The following is a 14,295-nucleotide window of genomic DNA, read 5'->3' as shown; positions in this document are numbered from 1 at the left end:
ATTAGCTTATAATTTCTCTTGGTCTTTCTGTGACCCTCTATATGTATATCATATATCTCCAAATCTGTATGCATATGTATACCGTTGATTCTCATTATTCATGTATTCCATATTTGCAAAATTGCCTGCTCACTAAAATTTATGTGCAACTCCAAAATCAGTACTCACTGCAATGTCTTTGTGGTCTTTTGTGGACATTTGCAGAGCTGGGGAAAAGCTTGAGTTGCTACACTGTGCCCTGCTGAGGTTAAGCAAGGTGACACTCTGCCTTGTTCCCGTGCTCTGAGAGAGATGACCAGAGGGTGGGGACAGTAGGGGATTTTGCAATGGAGAGAGAGCAAGAAGCTCCGGCCCCAGGCCAGTTGGACCAGATTTGAATCCCTATTCTGGCACCTGTTAGTGTGGCAGCCTCAGGCAGGTCACTAATTTGTTTCTTGAACTTTGTTTCTTGTTTATAAAATAAATGGACTCTACTAAGATGGCGGTTTTTTAGAATTTAAGATAATATCTATGAAATATGTTCATATATATGTTATATATGTGTATGTGTGAATATGCACATGTATCTGTTTAGGAGCAATGACTCAGTATTTGCTAATTGAGTGTTCACAGAGACTTCATAGATGATGGCCGCTTTGAATAATGAGAATCAACCACACACACACACACACACAGACACACAATTTGTTCCTGGTATCTGCTAGTTTTCTTCATTCAAAAGTTACTATTTCCCTTTTGTAATTAATAAGTATTTTGTGGGAACGGAATTTTTGGAGCTATATAAATATGCTGTTCCTGAACAAACTTCCACCCACTTGTTAGCATCCATTGATGTTTACTGGAATAATTTGTTACTACGTTGGTTGCCAAATGATGGTTTTCAAACTCCGTCATTCCTTATATATTATTACTTGACATCCTCCTATGAGGAAGATCTTTTTCTTCTCTCCATTTGTTTTTATTATTTTTAATCAGTGTAGACTCCTGTATTCCTATTTTATTTGGTGAGTTATAATCCAATACTGTCATAATTTACTTTGTTGCTCAAATTGTCACAGCTTTGGCCAGTGGGGACTCCTTCTAATGGCTTTTAGCAGTTTTTTCATTATATTTTGAGCTTTTCCTTACTTTCTGGCCAAGCTGTTCCAGGCATATCTTGTACTTACTCTGCCCTAGTCCTGGAACCAGCCATTTCACCAGGGAGCTCTGGTTCCTTTCGGTGGAGCATGGGGTTTAGACACCGCAAGCTGGATGTGAGTGTGCTTATGGATCCTGAGGTGTAACTGTCTCAGGCCCTTTCAGCAACAGAGCCAGGAAGTATATTTATGTATACATGTACATGCACACACACATCTGTATTTATTTCTGTGTCTATCTGTACTAAAATCCATGAGTTTATACTGATATCTGCAATTACATGGAGTTCAGTCTAGCTTCCTGCTTCTTTGTAGTATCCCTAACAATGAGAAACATTGCTCCCCTTATCCTCAATATATTTACATCTGCTTATTCTCTCTTGATATATAACCCTCTCCCCTTCCCACTGGCCTCCTCCTTGGCCCTGCTCTCTTCTTTGCTTCAGCTGTGTCCTTGGTGCCAGCTCCCAGGTCCTGAGACCCCCCTCTTCTGTTCTGATTGTCTCCTTAAACCCAGCTGGACAGGCCTTGCCAGCCCTCTCCACCTGCAGGGAAAGAAGGGAACCAATAAATATATTTTAAGGAGAAGGAAAGACAGTAAGAGAGGAGAGAAGGGAAGTGGAAGAGGAAGAACTATTTCTAAGTCACAGCTTTATTCTGTGCTGTGTGAATAGCATGAAAACATTGAGCAACTTCCTTGATTATTTATATACTTTGATAATTCTCCTTTTTGAATTTTTAAAACAATGTCAGTTAACTTAGAACATATTTATATAAAGCGAATATACACATCTTAAGAGAGTTTTCTACTTTCAAAGACAATGCCAGTTTACCTAATTAAAAAGGCTTGAAGTTACAGGCATTTGTGATTACACTTATTTAATAATAATGCTACTATTACATGTATTCTGTTATAGTCATATCTTTCCTTTTTAGGGTGTAGCATTTTTCAGGTTCCTCCAGAAAGCTCTTGATGATTGCAGGATCATTTTAATGTTTTGGTTGTAGATGAAGTGACCTTTTAATTTTGGTACAGGAAGTTTCATTGAAGTGCAAAGTGTGATTAGTGATGAGGAACTTCAAGCAGAATTGTATGAAACGTCCAAACCTCCCTCAGAACAAGGCGAAGAGGAACTGATAGGAACTAGGGAGGAAGAAGCCCCTGCTGAGCCCGAGAGCCTCCTGAAGGACAACCCTGAGAGGGAGGATGTGGATGGTGAGCCACAGGAAGCTGAGAAAGATGCGGAAGATTCACTCCACGAATGGCAAGATATTAATTTGGTAATACTGTAACACTGTGTTTTCACTTCTTGCTGAGGAAGCCGGGTTAAGTAGGTTTTGAGTTTGAAGGAGTTGCTGGATGAGTATTTATTAGCTATTTGCCGTACATCTTGTGGTGGCTGATGGCTTCGTTTTTGTGTAGGTTACCGGCTGGAATAGACTCCGTTTTCCATGTGGTTTAGTGAGGGATCTCTAAAGATATTACAGAGTCTTGGTTAGAAATCCAGTGGAGTACTTCCTAAGGAGAAAGAGCTTATTGGTCGTTTCAGTCAGACTAAATGCAGGCTTTCTGTAACAAATGAACACATTTGGATTATTAATGTAAATCTATAAATGAAAACACATTTCATAGGAGGAGTTGGAAACTCTGGAGAGCAACCTGTTAGCACAACAGAGTTCACTGAAAGCTCAAAAACAGCAGCAAGAACGGATTGCTGCTACTGTCACCGGACAGATGTTCCTGGAAAGCCAGGTGGGTGCAGGCAGCTTGGGCTTCCTTTACCACCTTCCTCAGACCCGGGGGGAATGCATTGCATGAAGAGGGTATGCACCGCGCCTCCTGGTGCTCAGGGCCTGGCGATGCCCTTCCCTGGGGGTCACTGTGTACCCCTCACTCTGCAGGAACTCCTGCGCCTGTTCGGCGTTCCCTACATCCAGGCTCCCATGGAAGCAGAGGCGCAGTGCGCCATCCTGGACCTGACTGATCAGACTTCCGGAACCATCACGGATGACAGTGATATCTGGCTGTTTGGAGCACGGCATGTCTATAAAAACTTTTTTAATAAAAACAAGTTTGTTGAATATTATCAATATGTGGACTTTCACAATCAATTAGGTAAGACTTCAGAGTCTTTTTGATTACTTTCTGACACTTACCTTCAGAATTGGTCCTAGGAATTTTTTCTTTCAAAGGAACTGGTTTGATGCATTGATGGAAATCGTAGGTCTATACAAATTTTCATATAAGTGATCATTGGCTTATATAGAGGAATAGGATTTTAAATATTTGAATTAAGGAATTAAAGTCCTAGTATATTTAGGTAGTTAATCATCTGACTTAGTTAAACTTTGACTAGTTATCCGAGATTTCCAGACTGAACCAAAGATGGTGGAGAGGAGAAGCAGGGGGAGTCACTCCTGCACCTGGGCCTGTATTCGGGTTTCTGGCATTGATCGTCTTCTGTTTATCCAGCAAAATATATGTTTGGTGACTCCTATATGCCAGTTGTTCTTAACAAGGGGAAAAGAGCAGAGAGTAAAATAGTAGGAGAAACAGATGATAAGCAGATACATAAATCATAATTTGACAGTTGGTGGTATGTGCCATATAAAAAAAATATAGCAGTAAAGGAGAGGACAGAGTGAACTTCAGGCATTGAGAGTGCAGGTACTGTTTCAGAGAGAGTTAATTGGGAAAGGATTTACTCACATAACTTCAGGGCAGGGACCTGCAGGAAATAGGAAGCAAGCACTGTAGATAGATAGATACCTTGGGACTAGTGAGTGAAAGGGGCTGAGGCAGAGGCTTGTGGGCTGTGTTCTGGGGAAGCAAGGAGGCCAGTATGAGAGGAAGAGGGAGGAAATGGCAAGGGTTAATGTTAGAGAATAGGAAGACGCTGAAACCCACCAGGGTCTGGTGTGCTAGGGTGTGCAGGCAGATTGAATGTGGGGCGGGAGAAGAATGAAGCTGAGGAGGATTCCAGATACTGAGTGGCTGGTGGAGTGGACCTGCCTTAAGTAAGACAAGGAAGGAGCACAGTGGAGGAGGAGAAACGAAGTGTTCAGGTTTGCATATGATAAATTGGAGCTGCTCATTGGATACCCAGTGGAGATGTTGAACTGATAGTTGAATATATGTGACTGTGGTTCATAGAGACCCAGGCTAGACAGCTAACTTTGGGGGTCAGCATATAGAGGATATTTAAAGCTATGAGAATGGATAAAACTTTAAAAATATTAACAGAATGCCATTGAATAAAATAATTTATTTTCAAATAAGATATTTTTGGTTGTTGGATATAGATATAGATATACACACATATATGATTTATATAATAAAATGTTTATAAATATATAAGAAATCTTGATAAAGTAAAAATTAAAAAATATTGTTACTCTTTAGGATTGGACCGGAATAAGTTAATAAATTTGGCCTATTTGCTTGGAAGTGATTATACCGAAGGAATACCAACCGTGGGTTGTGTAACTGCCATGGAAATTCTCAATGAATTCCCGGGGCATGGCCTGGAACCTCTCCTAAAATTCTCGTAAGGTCTTTTATTTCTTTAATTCAGATAATTGTGTAAATACCCAAATAAGCAAATAGAAATATTTATTACAGCATGAACTGTCACAAATCATTGTTCACTGAGAAAGCCCCAGGAAGTATTGGTTGTTTTCTGTTTTCTAGAGATGATGAAATCAGAGTCAGTTCTTAGTGGTGCTGGGCTTATCCTAGTTCAGGGGTACAAAACCAGTCCTGTGGATTTCACATGTAAAAGTTGCCTTTTCACTCATTGACATATTTATAGAGCAGCTATGATGTGTCAGACACCATGCTGGCCCTGGGGAAAGGAGAGACCAGTAAGGCATAGGCCTTACCCTCAAGGACTCCCATATTCTTGGAGGTGATGGAGAAGCAAAGGAAATTGTACTTGTCGGTGTGTTCGGTGTCCTGAGAGAGGTCAGCCAGGAAGGGACTTGGAAATATAATGCCAGGAATGTTACATCCAGCACTCCTGTCCTGTTTCTCACCGTGTGAATCCCATGACGTATTCAGTGGTGAAGTCTTGCTCCATCCAGAACCCAGAGTTGTGCTATACTCAGGGAACATTTTTCATTTTGAAGATTCTGAGATGGCAGGAGTTATGAGTATGTCTGGGAAAGTAGTTTTTTCTTTGTCCTTGATGGCATCTTTTAAAAAAAATTGAAATATAGTCACATACCACAAAGTTCACTGATTTACAGTGTATAGTTCATTGGTTTTTAGTATATTCACAAGATTGTGGTAGCATCTTTTAACCATCACTATGTCGTGAGATGCTGTTTGGTGGTAGCTGATTTAATGATCCTTGAGTGTTCTCTCCAGTTACATATCCTGTGTTTGAAAGATGTTGGGATGCTCTGGTCTGAAGAGTCAGTGATTGGAATCACTGAAATGAACTGTGAAACTATTGTAGTGATTGCAGTCTTCCAGTCATAGCACACTTACCAATGTGTTGTATTTTATACTGTCTTCATTTATCTTTTTCTGATTTTCTTATTGTTGAGGAAATTTATATACCGGGAATGACTTATGAGGTAGACATACATCATGGTAGGTAAATAACTTGAAAACCTGCAAATAACTTTATTATGCAAATAAAATAAATGCATCATAGAAAATTATAAATATGTATTAAAAAGATGATTACACTTTACAATTTATGTAATTTTAGACTTCTCTTCACACATATAGATGCATATACATTGCATATATATGTATACTCATTTAAGTGTGTGTATTTTTTTTTTTTTTACCAGAATGGGATGATGCTATATACTTTTTATTTTACCTGTAACCCATTTGGTGTTAGAACAGGGCCTATTATCAATGATGATACAGATTTATATCATTTTTAATGGCTCCAAGTAGTCTCTTTTTGGGTCTATTAGGACTAATTTAATCAAATGTCTTTTGTTATTTCTATTTTTAAAAAAGTATTAACAGATACTGATTTGAGTGTCCTTAATCTTTGGGTTCTTATCTAATGATTATTTTAGGATAAGTGAAAATAGTATCTGACTTTTCCATTTGGTTTCTTGATAACTATTGAGAGTGAATTTTTTTATGTTCATAGACAGTTTGCATTTCTGATTTAGTGAATGACCTGTTTATGCTGTTCCACTTTTCTTTGTTTAGCAGTTTTTGCTCGTTTGTTGCCTGCTGAATCGTTTTTCTATTTGAGCAGTTTCTGCCTTTGGTCCTTCAGCTCGTTGATGCCAGGTGGTAGCAGCCTTCGCCCTGCCTGGCTCAGGACATTTAGGGTGAATACAGAGTAAAGAGCAGGAAGGATGGTGGGAAACCAGTAAAATCAGAATGTGGCCTCACTTTCTTTTCTGTTCTCCTCTCCTGAGGGCACCCTGGCTGGTGACTCATTCTTAGAGTGGGGCTGCATTGGGCCTGCTGGTTGAATTCAGCTGTAGTCACATTTGGTTTGAACTACATGGTGTATTCTTCTCTTGAGCTTTAATTTTCCATTTTTCTACCAACATTTACCTTTGGGGAGATTTTACAAAAAATTATGGATTCTCTTGGGGGAAAAAGATCTGAAAATACTGCGGCTAAATTTCTGGATAGCCCCAAAATAGCTGGCATGGAGCAACAGCAGTTCCCCTCGCCTACGCCAAGGCCTTGGACTAAGCATGAATCCTTCAGTTTCATTACAGTTGCCACCACTCCCCCAGCTCAGCTGATTGACAGACACCTTCCTCCTTTCATCTTTATGTGAAGTGCCAGGCCCTCCTGCTTGAAAGGGTAACCATAGCTTTGGCTTGATGAGCTCACAAGTGTGCTGATTCTAACTGGCAGTCATGATTACAGTTTCAAAAACGAAAATCTGCAAGTAAAGTAGAGGAGAATTATCAGTATTCTCTCAGTGCACTCCTGGGAAGAGTGTTGTAAAAGTAATGAAGAAAAATTATTTTTTCCTTTTTGCATTTTGTTGCTGTAATACAAGGAAGACCGCAATTAGTCATTTCCTACACTAGATGGCACTCCTGCATCGGTGAGGCGGGCCCTGGCCCTGACAGCAGGTCTGAGTGGGTTCCTAATGCTGTACTAGCAAGCTTGTGAAGCAGAGGAGCATGAGCTGCGGGCATTTTTTCAGGTTCCATTGAGTACATGGATTGGTGAGGATTATGTTAGTAACTTTGATGGCATTTGTTTTTTCCTAATTGTATAAATGTTTCTGGTCAACTGTCACTACATTACAAACTACCTTCGGCTTTAGTGGCTTCACACAGCAATAGCTGCTGATTTTGCTCATGCCTCTGAAGCTCGCTCAGGCCTCGTGGGGGTGCCTTGTCTCTGTTGCATGTCGGCTAGGACAGCTCAGCTGGGCTAGGACCCCTTAAGTTAATGGCTCACAGGGCTGATGAGGTGGTGGTGTCAGCCTCGGGGCCTCTCCACCTGGATGGACACTTTGTGAGCTTGGCTTCCTCACAGCATGTTGGAGCCAAGAGCAGGAGGTCCAGGGGACAGGAAGTGGCGAGGGCCTCTCCTAGGCCCGGCACAGCTGGGGTCACACTGGTCAGCCACAGCCTCCCTGCTCAAGAGGAGGCCACATGGACCACCTTCGTGATGGCAGGATGCTCCAAGAGTGCGTTACTGTCTTTATCCCACTGATTTAGGCTTACAATGGAAAACATTAAAAAATGAATAAACTATAAAGAAGAAAATGAATGGCTGTGTTCTTGCATAGAATATTGCCTAGCACACGGCCAAGTAATAGTTGTTACTGTTATTTATTTTAAATATCTGTTTACTTTTCTCATATATGTGTTTTTTCCAAAACTGGAATCCTACTTTAGAGTTATATTCTCTCTGTTTTTATATATATTTATCTGTTTTATATACATATATAAAATATATACAGATATATATGTTTTTAAAGTTTGACATTTTCTTAGCATATTTGCATTTTATTAAATATTCACATTTTATTAAATATATATCTGTTTTTAAAATTTAACATTTTCTTGGCATATTTGCATTTTATTAAATATTCTTCGATCCATTATTGTATTTGATTTGAGGTAGATAACACAGAGACATTACTTCCATTTTACTGCTGAGAAAGAAACCCAGAGAAGTTGTAACTTCTGTGGTATAATTAGGAGTGTGGGTTCTAGAGGAAGACTGTACCAATTCCAGCTGTGAAATCTTGAGCCAGTTACTTCTTCTTGAGTTCAGTTTTCTCCTCTGTGAGGTGGGGGTAACGATAGGACATGGCTTGTGTTATGATTGGGCATGTGAAATATTTAACACAGTGCCAAGCACAGAGGAAGCCTTCCATAAATGTTTGCCATCATTATACATTGTGGCTAATCATACTGAAATTAACAAAATATTCTATATATCGTATAATTTGAGTTAGAACTTGAGTTTACACGTTCTAAGTTTAGTTCTTCATCCATAGTGCATGAACTGTAATGTCTTACTGCTGTGTAAGTAATTGTTTCCTTTACAGAGAATGGTGGCATGAAGCTCAAAAAAATCCAAAGATAAGACCTAATCCTCATGACACCAAAGTGAAAAAAAAGTTACGGACATTGCAACTCACCCCTGGCTTTCCTAACCCAGCTGTTGCCGAGGCCTACCTCAAACCCGTGGTGGATGACTCAAAGGGATCCTTTCTGTGGGGGAAACCTGATCTGGACAAAATTAGAGAATATCCTTTACTTCTTCAAAGAGAAGGAAACACCTTGTGAAATATGTGTTTGGTTTAAAACTTACAGAAGAGAAACTTGGATCATTTTTTCTTAATATCCCGTTAATCCCGTATTCTTAGTATCCCGTTCTCCTTTTCACTCCTTTTTCCCTCTCCTTAGTTGTTGTTTTTTGTGTGTTTGTTTGTTTTAAAGGAACAGTGTATCACTCTGTCACCCAGCCTGGGGTGCATTGGTGCAGTCACAGCTCACTGCAGCCACCACTTCCTGGGCTCAAAGGATCCTTCTGCCTCAGCCTCCTAAGTAGCGCCAGCCACTGCATCTGGCCCCTCTTTTTAGTTTTAAAGAGGATCTTTGTTTGAATAAGCAGTGATAAGCATTCATAGATACAACTGCATACTTAAATATTATTGATTCTGAAAGAAAGGAAGATGACTAATCTTGTCCTTTTTATTACTGGTTTTCCTCTCCGTGTATATTTAAGTAATCATTTGGAAAGATGTTTCAAAACTTGCACTAGAATTAATCCAACTACATTTTATTTTTTCTCTCAAAGAAATAGGTAGAATATCTGAAACTTGTTTTTATTCCAGGTAACCTTTTTTCATAGTCACAAGTCTTTGATGTCCTACAGTGAGAGCTACGTATGTTTTATTTCAAAGAATTGAAAAGAACATAGTGCCAGATGATTATGCTGGAGTAATTTATTTTGTTCCTACTTTCTTTTAGCACTCTAATCTTTATAAATAGGAAAATCTTAGGAGATACGGGGAATGGAATCAAAAATGGGTTCTTTGGACCTTTTTATTTATCACTTGTTTAAATATCTTTCAAAATATTTATAAGTCTTAACTGCCTGCATATTTTGTCAGCGGTATTTCGGCTGGAACAGAACGAAGACAGATGAATCTCTGTTTCCTGTATTAAAGCAACTCGATGCTCAGCAGGTAATCATGGTGGACCCTTCTCCTAAGTTCAGGATGAAGAGTAGGCTGTGGTTGACAGCTGTTAAAGACCAGTTAACTCTTTTATTTTAGGGCATAAAGCAGACATTTTGAAATTAGGATAATTTAGATGAGAGAAGAGAAGAAAATAGAAAAAGAAAAATTAGACTTTGGCTTCATTTCTTATGATCACTCTTAGGGCTGAACTTTTGAGTCCTTGCATATTCATTTTTTTCTTTGAAAAAACCAGTCTAATAATTGATTGCACACTAAGGTGTTTCTGAGTAAATACATTACCCCTTTGGCGTTACTTTCATTTTTTAACGAAAGGAAGTGTTCAATCCAAAGTGATTCTGATCATTTAAGTTTTTATAAGTACTAATATTTGTAAATTCTATAAATTAATCTTGAAAGGTAGAAGTTCAGTCATTATTGTGTATCAGTAGGAGAGGTTTTTATGGGGAAGGAGCCCTTTTGTGTGACCTTCAGTTCCTCTAGGTACCTACTTCTTGCTTTATCTGTGAGTATGTTCCGACTCACGCAAAGCAAGCTTTCGCTCACACTAGAAACAACCCACAAGACATACATACAAATGAACCACTTAGCAGAAATGAGAGTGTAGCTTTTGAGATAATATATTTAAATTAAACCCGTTTTCATTAGGCTTGGATAATTTTGAAAAGCATGAACAAGACTAGACAACATTTCTACGAGTTTCTCTTTGTTTTTTTGGATGACTGTCTACTGGAAACATTATAAACCAACTGAAAAGCAAAGCTATTTGGCTTAGTGTCTGGTGACTTCTTAATTTCAGATAAAATTTGTTGTAATATTTATCTCCCTTTTCATTCTAAAACTTAATGTGTTTATTGTTCCAAAATTAGAAAATGAAGAAAATGAATTAAAACTACTCATTATTTGCCTTCTCTAATACAGATGTTAACATTTAGGTTAACAAATTTTCCTACATTTATTTGTGACCATACTAAGTGTAACTTAATATATCTAATCCTCCCCCCAACTTATTAGCATATTTTCTTCTACGTATTGCGTAGTTTTCTTAATTCCAGATGACTAGATTACATGTCATGAAAGGGATTTAAATAATTAGTTCAGTCTACTTGTTGGACCTTTAATTTTCAAGTTTTTATAGTAATGCTGTGATGAACATTAGGCATATAGCTTTACCCATATGTAGCTATTTGTAAAGAGTACCTTCTTAAAAGTGAATTTGCTGAATAAAAGGCATGAATATTTCTTACAGTTGCTAATATATACTGTGAACTTGCTTCTTAAAGGCATTGTATGATGATAATGTTTTTAAAAGAAAGATATAGTAGGACTTAGAAACAGGCCCCATGAAATTGTGTTCCTCCTGAGGAAGATGAAGCGTTTAGCTACAGAAAAATATTTAACACTCTTTGAATATCTAGGAAAAAATTTCTCGTATGAGATGTGGACAAAAGACTTAGTTGACAGAGATGGTACAAGTAGTGCTTTAGGTATGATTTAGAGAGTGAAAATTACTATCAGTAATTCATTGGGAGAGAACTGGGTTTTGGGAGATAATGAATTAATATTCTCTGACATAGTAATCCAATGTGAGTGATCAAGGTTGAGCTTGTTGATTTGGTTCAGAAACTTGACTGACTTGTCTGATTTATTGTTATTATTCTTTTGTTATTTTTTAGACACAGCTCCGAATCGATTCCTTCTTTAGATTAGCACAACAGGAGAAAGAAGATACTAAACGTATTAAGAGCCAGAGACTAAACAGAGCTGTGACATGTATGCTAAGGAAAGAGAGAGAAGCAGCAGCCAGTGAAATAGAAGCAGTTTCTGTTGCTATGGAGAAAGAATTTGAGATACTTGATAAGGCAAAAGGAAAAACCCAGAAGAGAGGCATAACAAATACATTGGAGGAGTCATCAAGCCTGAAAAGAAAGAGGCTTTCAGATTCTAAAGGAAAGAATACGTGGGGTGGATTTTTGGGGGAGACCTGCCTCTCAGAATCATCTGATGGATCTTCCAGTGACGATGCTGAAAGTTTATCTTTAATGAATGTAGAAAGGAGAAGAGCAGCGAAAGAGCCAAAAATCAGTGCTTCAGATTCGCAGAACTCAGTGAAGGAAGCTCCTGGGAAGAATGGAGGTGTGACCACCAGCAGTTCTAGTGATGATGACGGAGGGAAAGAGAAGACGGTCCTTGTGACTGCCAGATCTGTGTTTGGGAAGAAAAGAAGGAAACTGAGACGTGCAAGGGGAAGAAAAAGGAAAACCTAATTAAAAAATATGTATCCTCTGTAATTAGGTATGACAGCCTTTTGTAATGAATTTGTTGTGAAGGCATAATAAAATTAACTATCTGCACGGGCTTTGTATTTAGTGTGTGGTTCTTAAAAATACAAATGCTAAATTTGACATTTGTTTTTTAATGTTTTACTTTTCTAGTCTTTTTTAGTTGAATATTTCAAGTGTCATTGGATATCATCTTGTGTTCACAGACTTTGTCTTTTCATGTTTTCGTTACCTTACAATGTCTGATCCTTCCTGGCCACATGTAAAAAAAATGAGAAAGATTTCTGTTGATCAGCACTCACTCTCAACAGGCATTCCCTCTGACATTCAGACCTAACTGAGAAGAAACATGTGCATGTTTCTTATTCCACAGTAGTGGCAGTTTCACACAGCTGTTAACTCTGCTGCCCATGGCTTTGCATTCTCCCTCAGGTTCCACTTAAAAGCATAGCAGGAGGCAACCTCACTGCTGGGACATATTTGAATATGTTTACTGTGGTTTTAGCAAATAATTAGGAAACCTAAATGGGGTCCATCGTTCTACCTGTGAGCAGTAAGTGTATGGGAACCTCTGTACCATGATGTTTGGGTTTTAAACGAGACTTCACTTGTCAGAAGCTGACTTCTGTGTAAATGGATTTGGAGGCTCGGGGCTGGAGTTGAACTGGTGTAGGTGGGTCAGCTTTAGGAGTGGCCTGCAGAGGTTGATTGTTGTTGACACAGTGTTTGTTCAGAGTGGACAGACAAGGTTATTTTAAGACTGCTCCTGCGGAGACCTCTCCCAAGAACAACTCCCAAGCTCCCAGTTGCTTCGAGTTAGGAACGATTGGAGGAGAGTGCTACCAGTTACTTAAGCGTGGGTCATCTGCCTTCAGACTTGCCTTCCCAGGTCTGTCTTTTTGGCATCTTTAGTATTTCCATCTTTCCTGACTTTTCCCTTCAGCCTTCAAATTGAAAATCTTCACCAATAAAAACAAAATTCAAACAGATAACCTCCAGCAGTCTTTGAACAACTCCTAGATGTGTTGTTTTTTAGGCTCTCCTTTATGTTGACTTGTCAGCCAAACTTCTCCAGTCCTTGAACTACAGCAGCTGCTTTTCTTTGCACATTATTTCTTCCTAATTTCAAATACATCTTCTGTATCCATCGTTCTTCTCTAGCAGCTTCCTTCTAAAGTCAACAGTGTTTTCCACAGAAATAAACTCAAATGGTTTCTTCATGCTTCTTTTCTCTGGAGGAACTTGGAGCAGAACATTTTTGGAGGCAAGAGGAGGAAAGAAAAACTTTTTCAGGTTTTTCTCATTTCTCAGAATGACTTGTCACTGGGAGTTTTCTGCATATATGTTTGTAGGTAGGATAACAGTCTTGCTGTTAAATTAAACAAATTTAATTCGATGCCTTTAGTAGATATTTACCTTTGCTTTTCACTGCATTAGCTGGGGGAAAGGATAAGCCACTGCAACAAAAGATGCTCATATACAATGGTCCAAATAAGCTAGAACATTACTTCTCTCTTACTCAACCGTCTGGCCAGTCTGAGCTGATGAAGCAGTTGTGCACCATGAGGTCATTCAGTCTTGTGTGGTGCTATCTTGCCTGAAGGGTCTATTCTGGGTGACTACTTCATCTGCATTGCATCCTGCCAGAAGGGGAAGGAACAAAAGTCCAGGGCAACCAGAATGTTCTGTGAAGGGTGACTAGAAACATCACTATTCTCTCATTTCGTCGACCTGGACTGAGCATACGGCCACAGCTAGATATGCTCAGAAATGGAATTTCTACCCCATCTATGTGCCTAGGAAGCAAGGGAAATGGATGGTTAGGACCATGATAAACCTGTTCTGTAACACTATTTATTTAACAGTTTAATATTATATCTTCTTTTTCTCTTAACCCTGTGACCAAGACATGCTTTTACAAGGGGAGAAACACGTTTAGAGACATTAACCAGTTTTGCCAAATTCACCCATGTAGTAGGTAAAACTTCTCACCTGAACCGAAATCTCCTAACTCAAAATTCCAGGGTGCTATTTTACCTATATAAAAGAGGTTGCCCATTTAAAATTATCAGCAGCTGGACAAATTTTTTATTATTCACATCAAGTTGGTGTACCTAGAGCTTACTTAGGTACATAATAAATATGCTTATATTTATATATATGTATAAAGCTTATTTAGCTTATTTCAATTATCTTCCAGCTCATTAA

At 38.7% G+C, this 14,295-nt stretch overlaps 1 protein-coding gene across 1 annotated transcript in view; it reads left to right on the top strand.

Annotated features, from left to right (window-relative positions):
• ERCC5 (ERCC excision repair 5, endonuclease) overlaps positions 1-12,162 on the top strand; it is a 30,670-nt gene extending 18,508 nt beyond the window's left edge. The window contains exons 9-15 of the mRNA XM_010353079.2: positions 2,173-2,417; positions 2,770-2,889; positions 3,039-3,252; positions 4,540-4,684; positions 8,648-8,848; positions 9,709-9,793; positions 11,482-12,162. Of these exons, the coding sequence (XP_010351381.2) occupies positions 2,173-2,417; positions 2,770-2,889; positions 3,039-3,252; positions 4,540-4,684; positions 8,648-8,848; positions 9,709-9,793; positions 11,482-12,072 (1,601 nt within the window). The 3' untranslated portion in view covers positions 12,073-12,162. The remainder of the gene's footprint in view (positions 1-2,172; positions 2,418-2,769; positions 2,890-3,038; positions 3,253-4,539; positions 4,685-8,647; positions 8,849-9,708; positions 9,794-11,481) is intronic.
• Positions 12,163-14,295: the final 2,133 nt, after the last annotated feature.

The sequence above is a fragment of the Rhinopithecus roxellana genome, chromosome 18, assembly GCF_007565055.1.
Source record: "Rhinopithecus roxellana isolate Shanxi Qingling chromosome 18, ASM756505v1, whole genome shotgun sequence".
Lineage (NCBI taxonomy): Eukaryota > Metazoa > Chordata > Mammalia > Primates > Cercopithecidae > Rhinopithecus > Rhinopithecus roxellana.
Note: the sequence above shows the minus strand (reverse complement) of the source record. Positions and strands in the feature narration are given on the sequence as shown.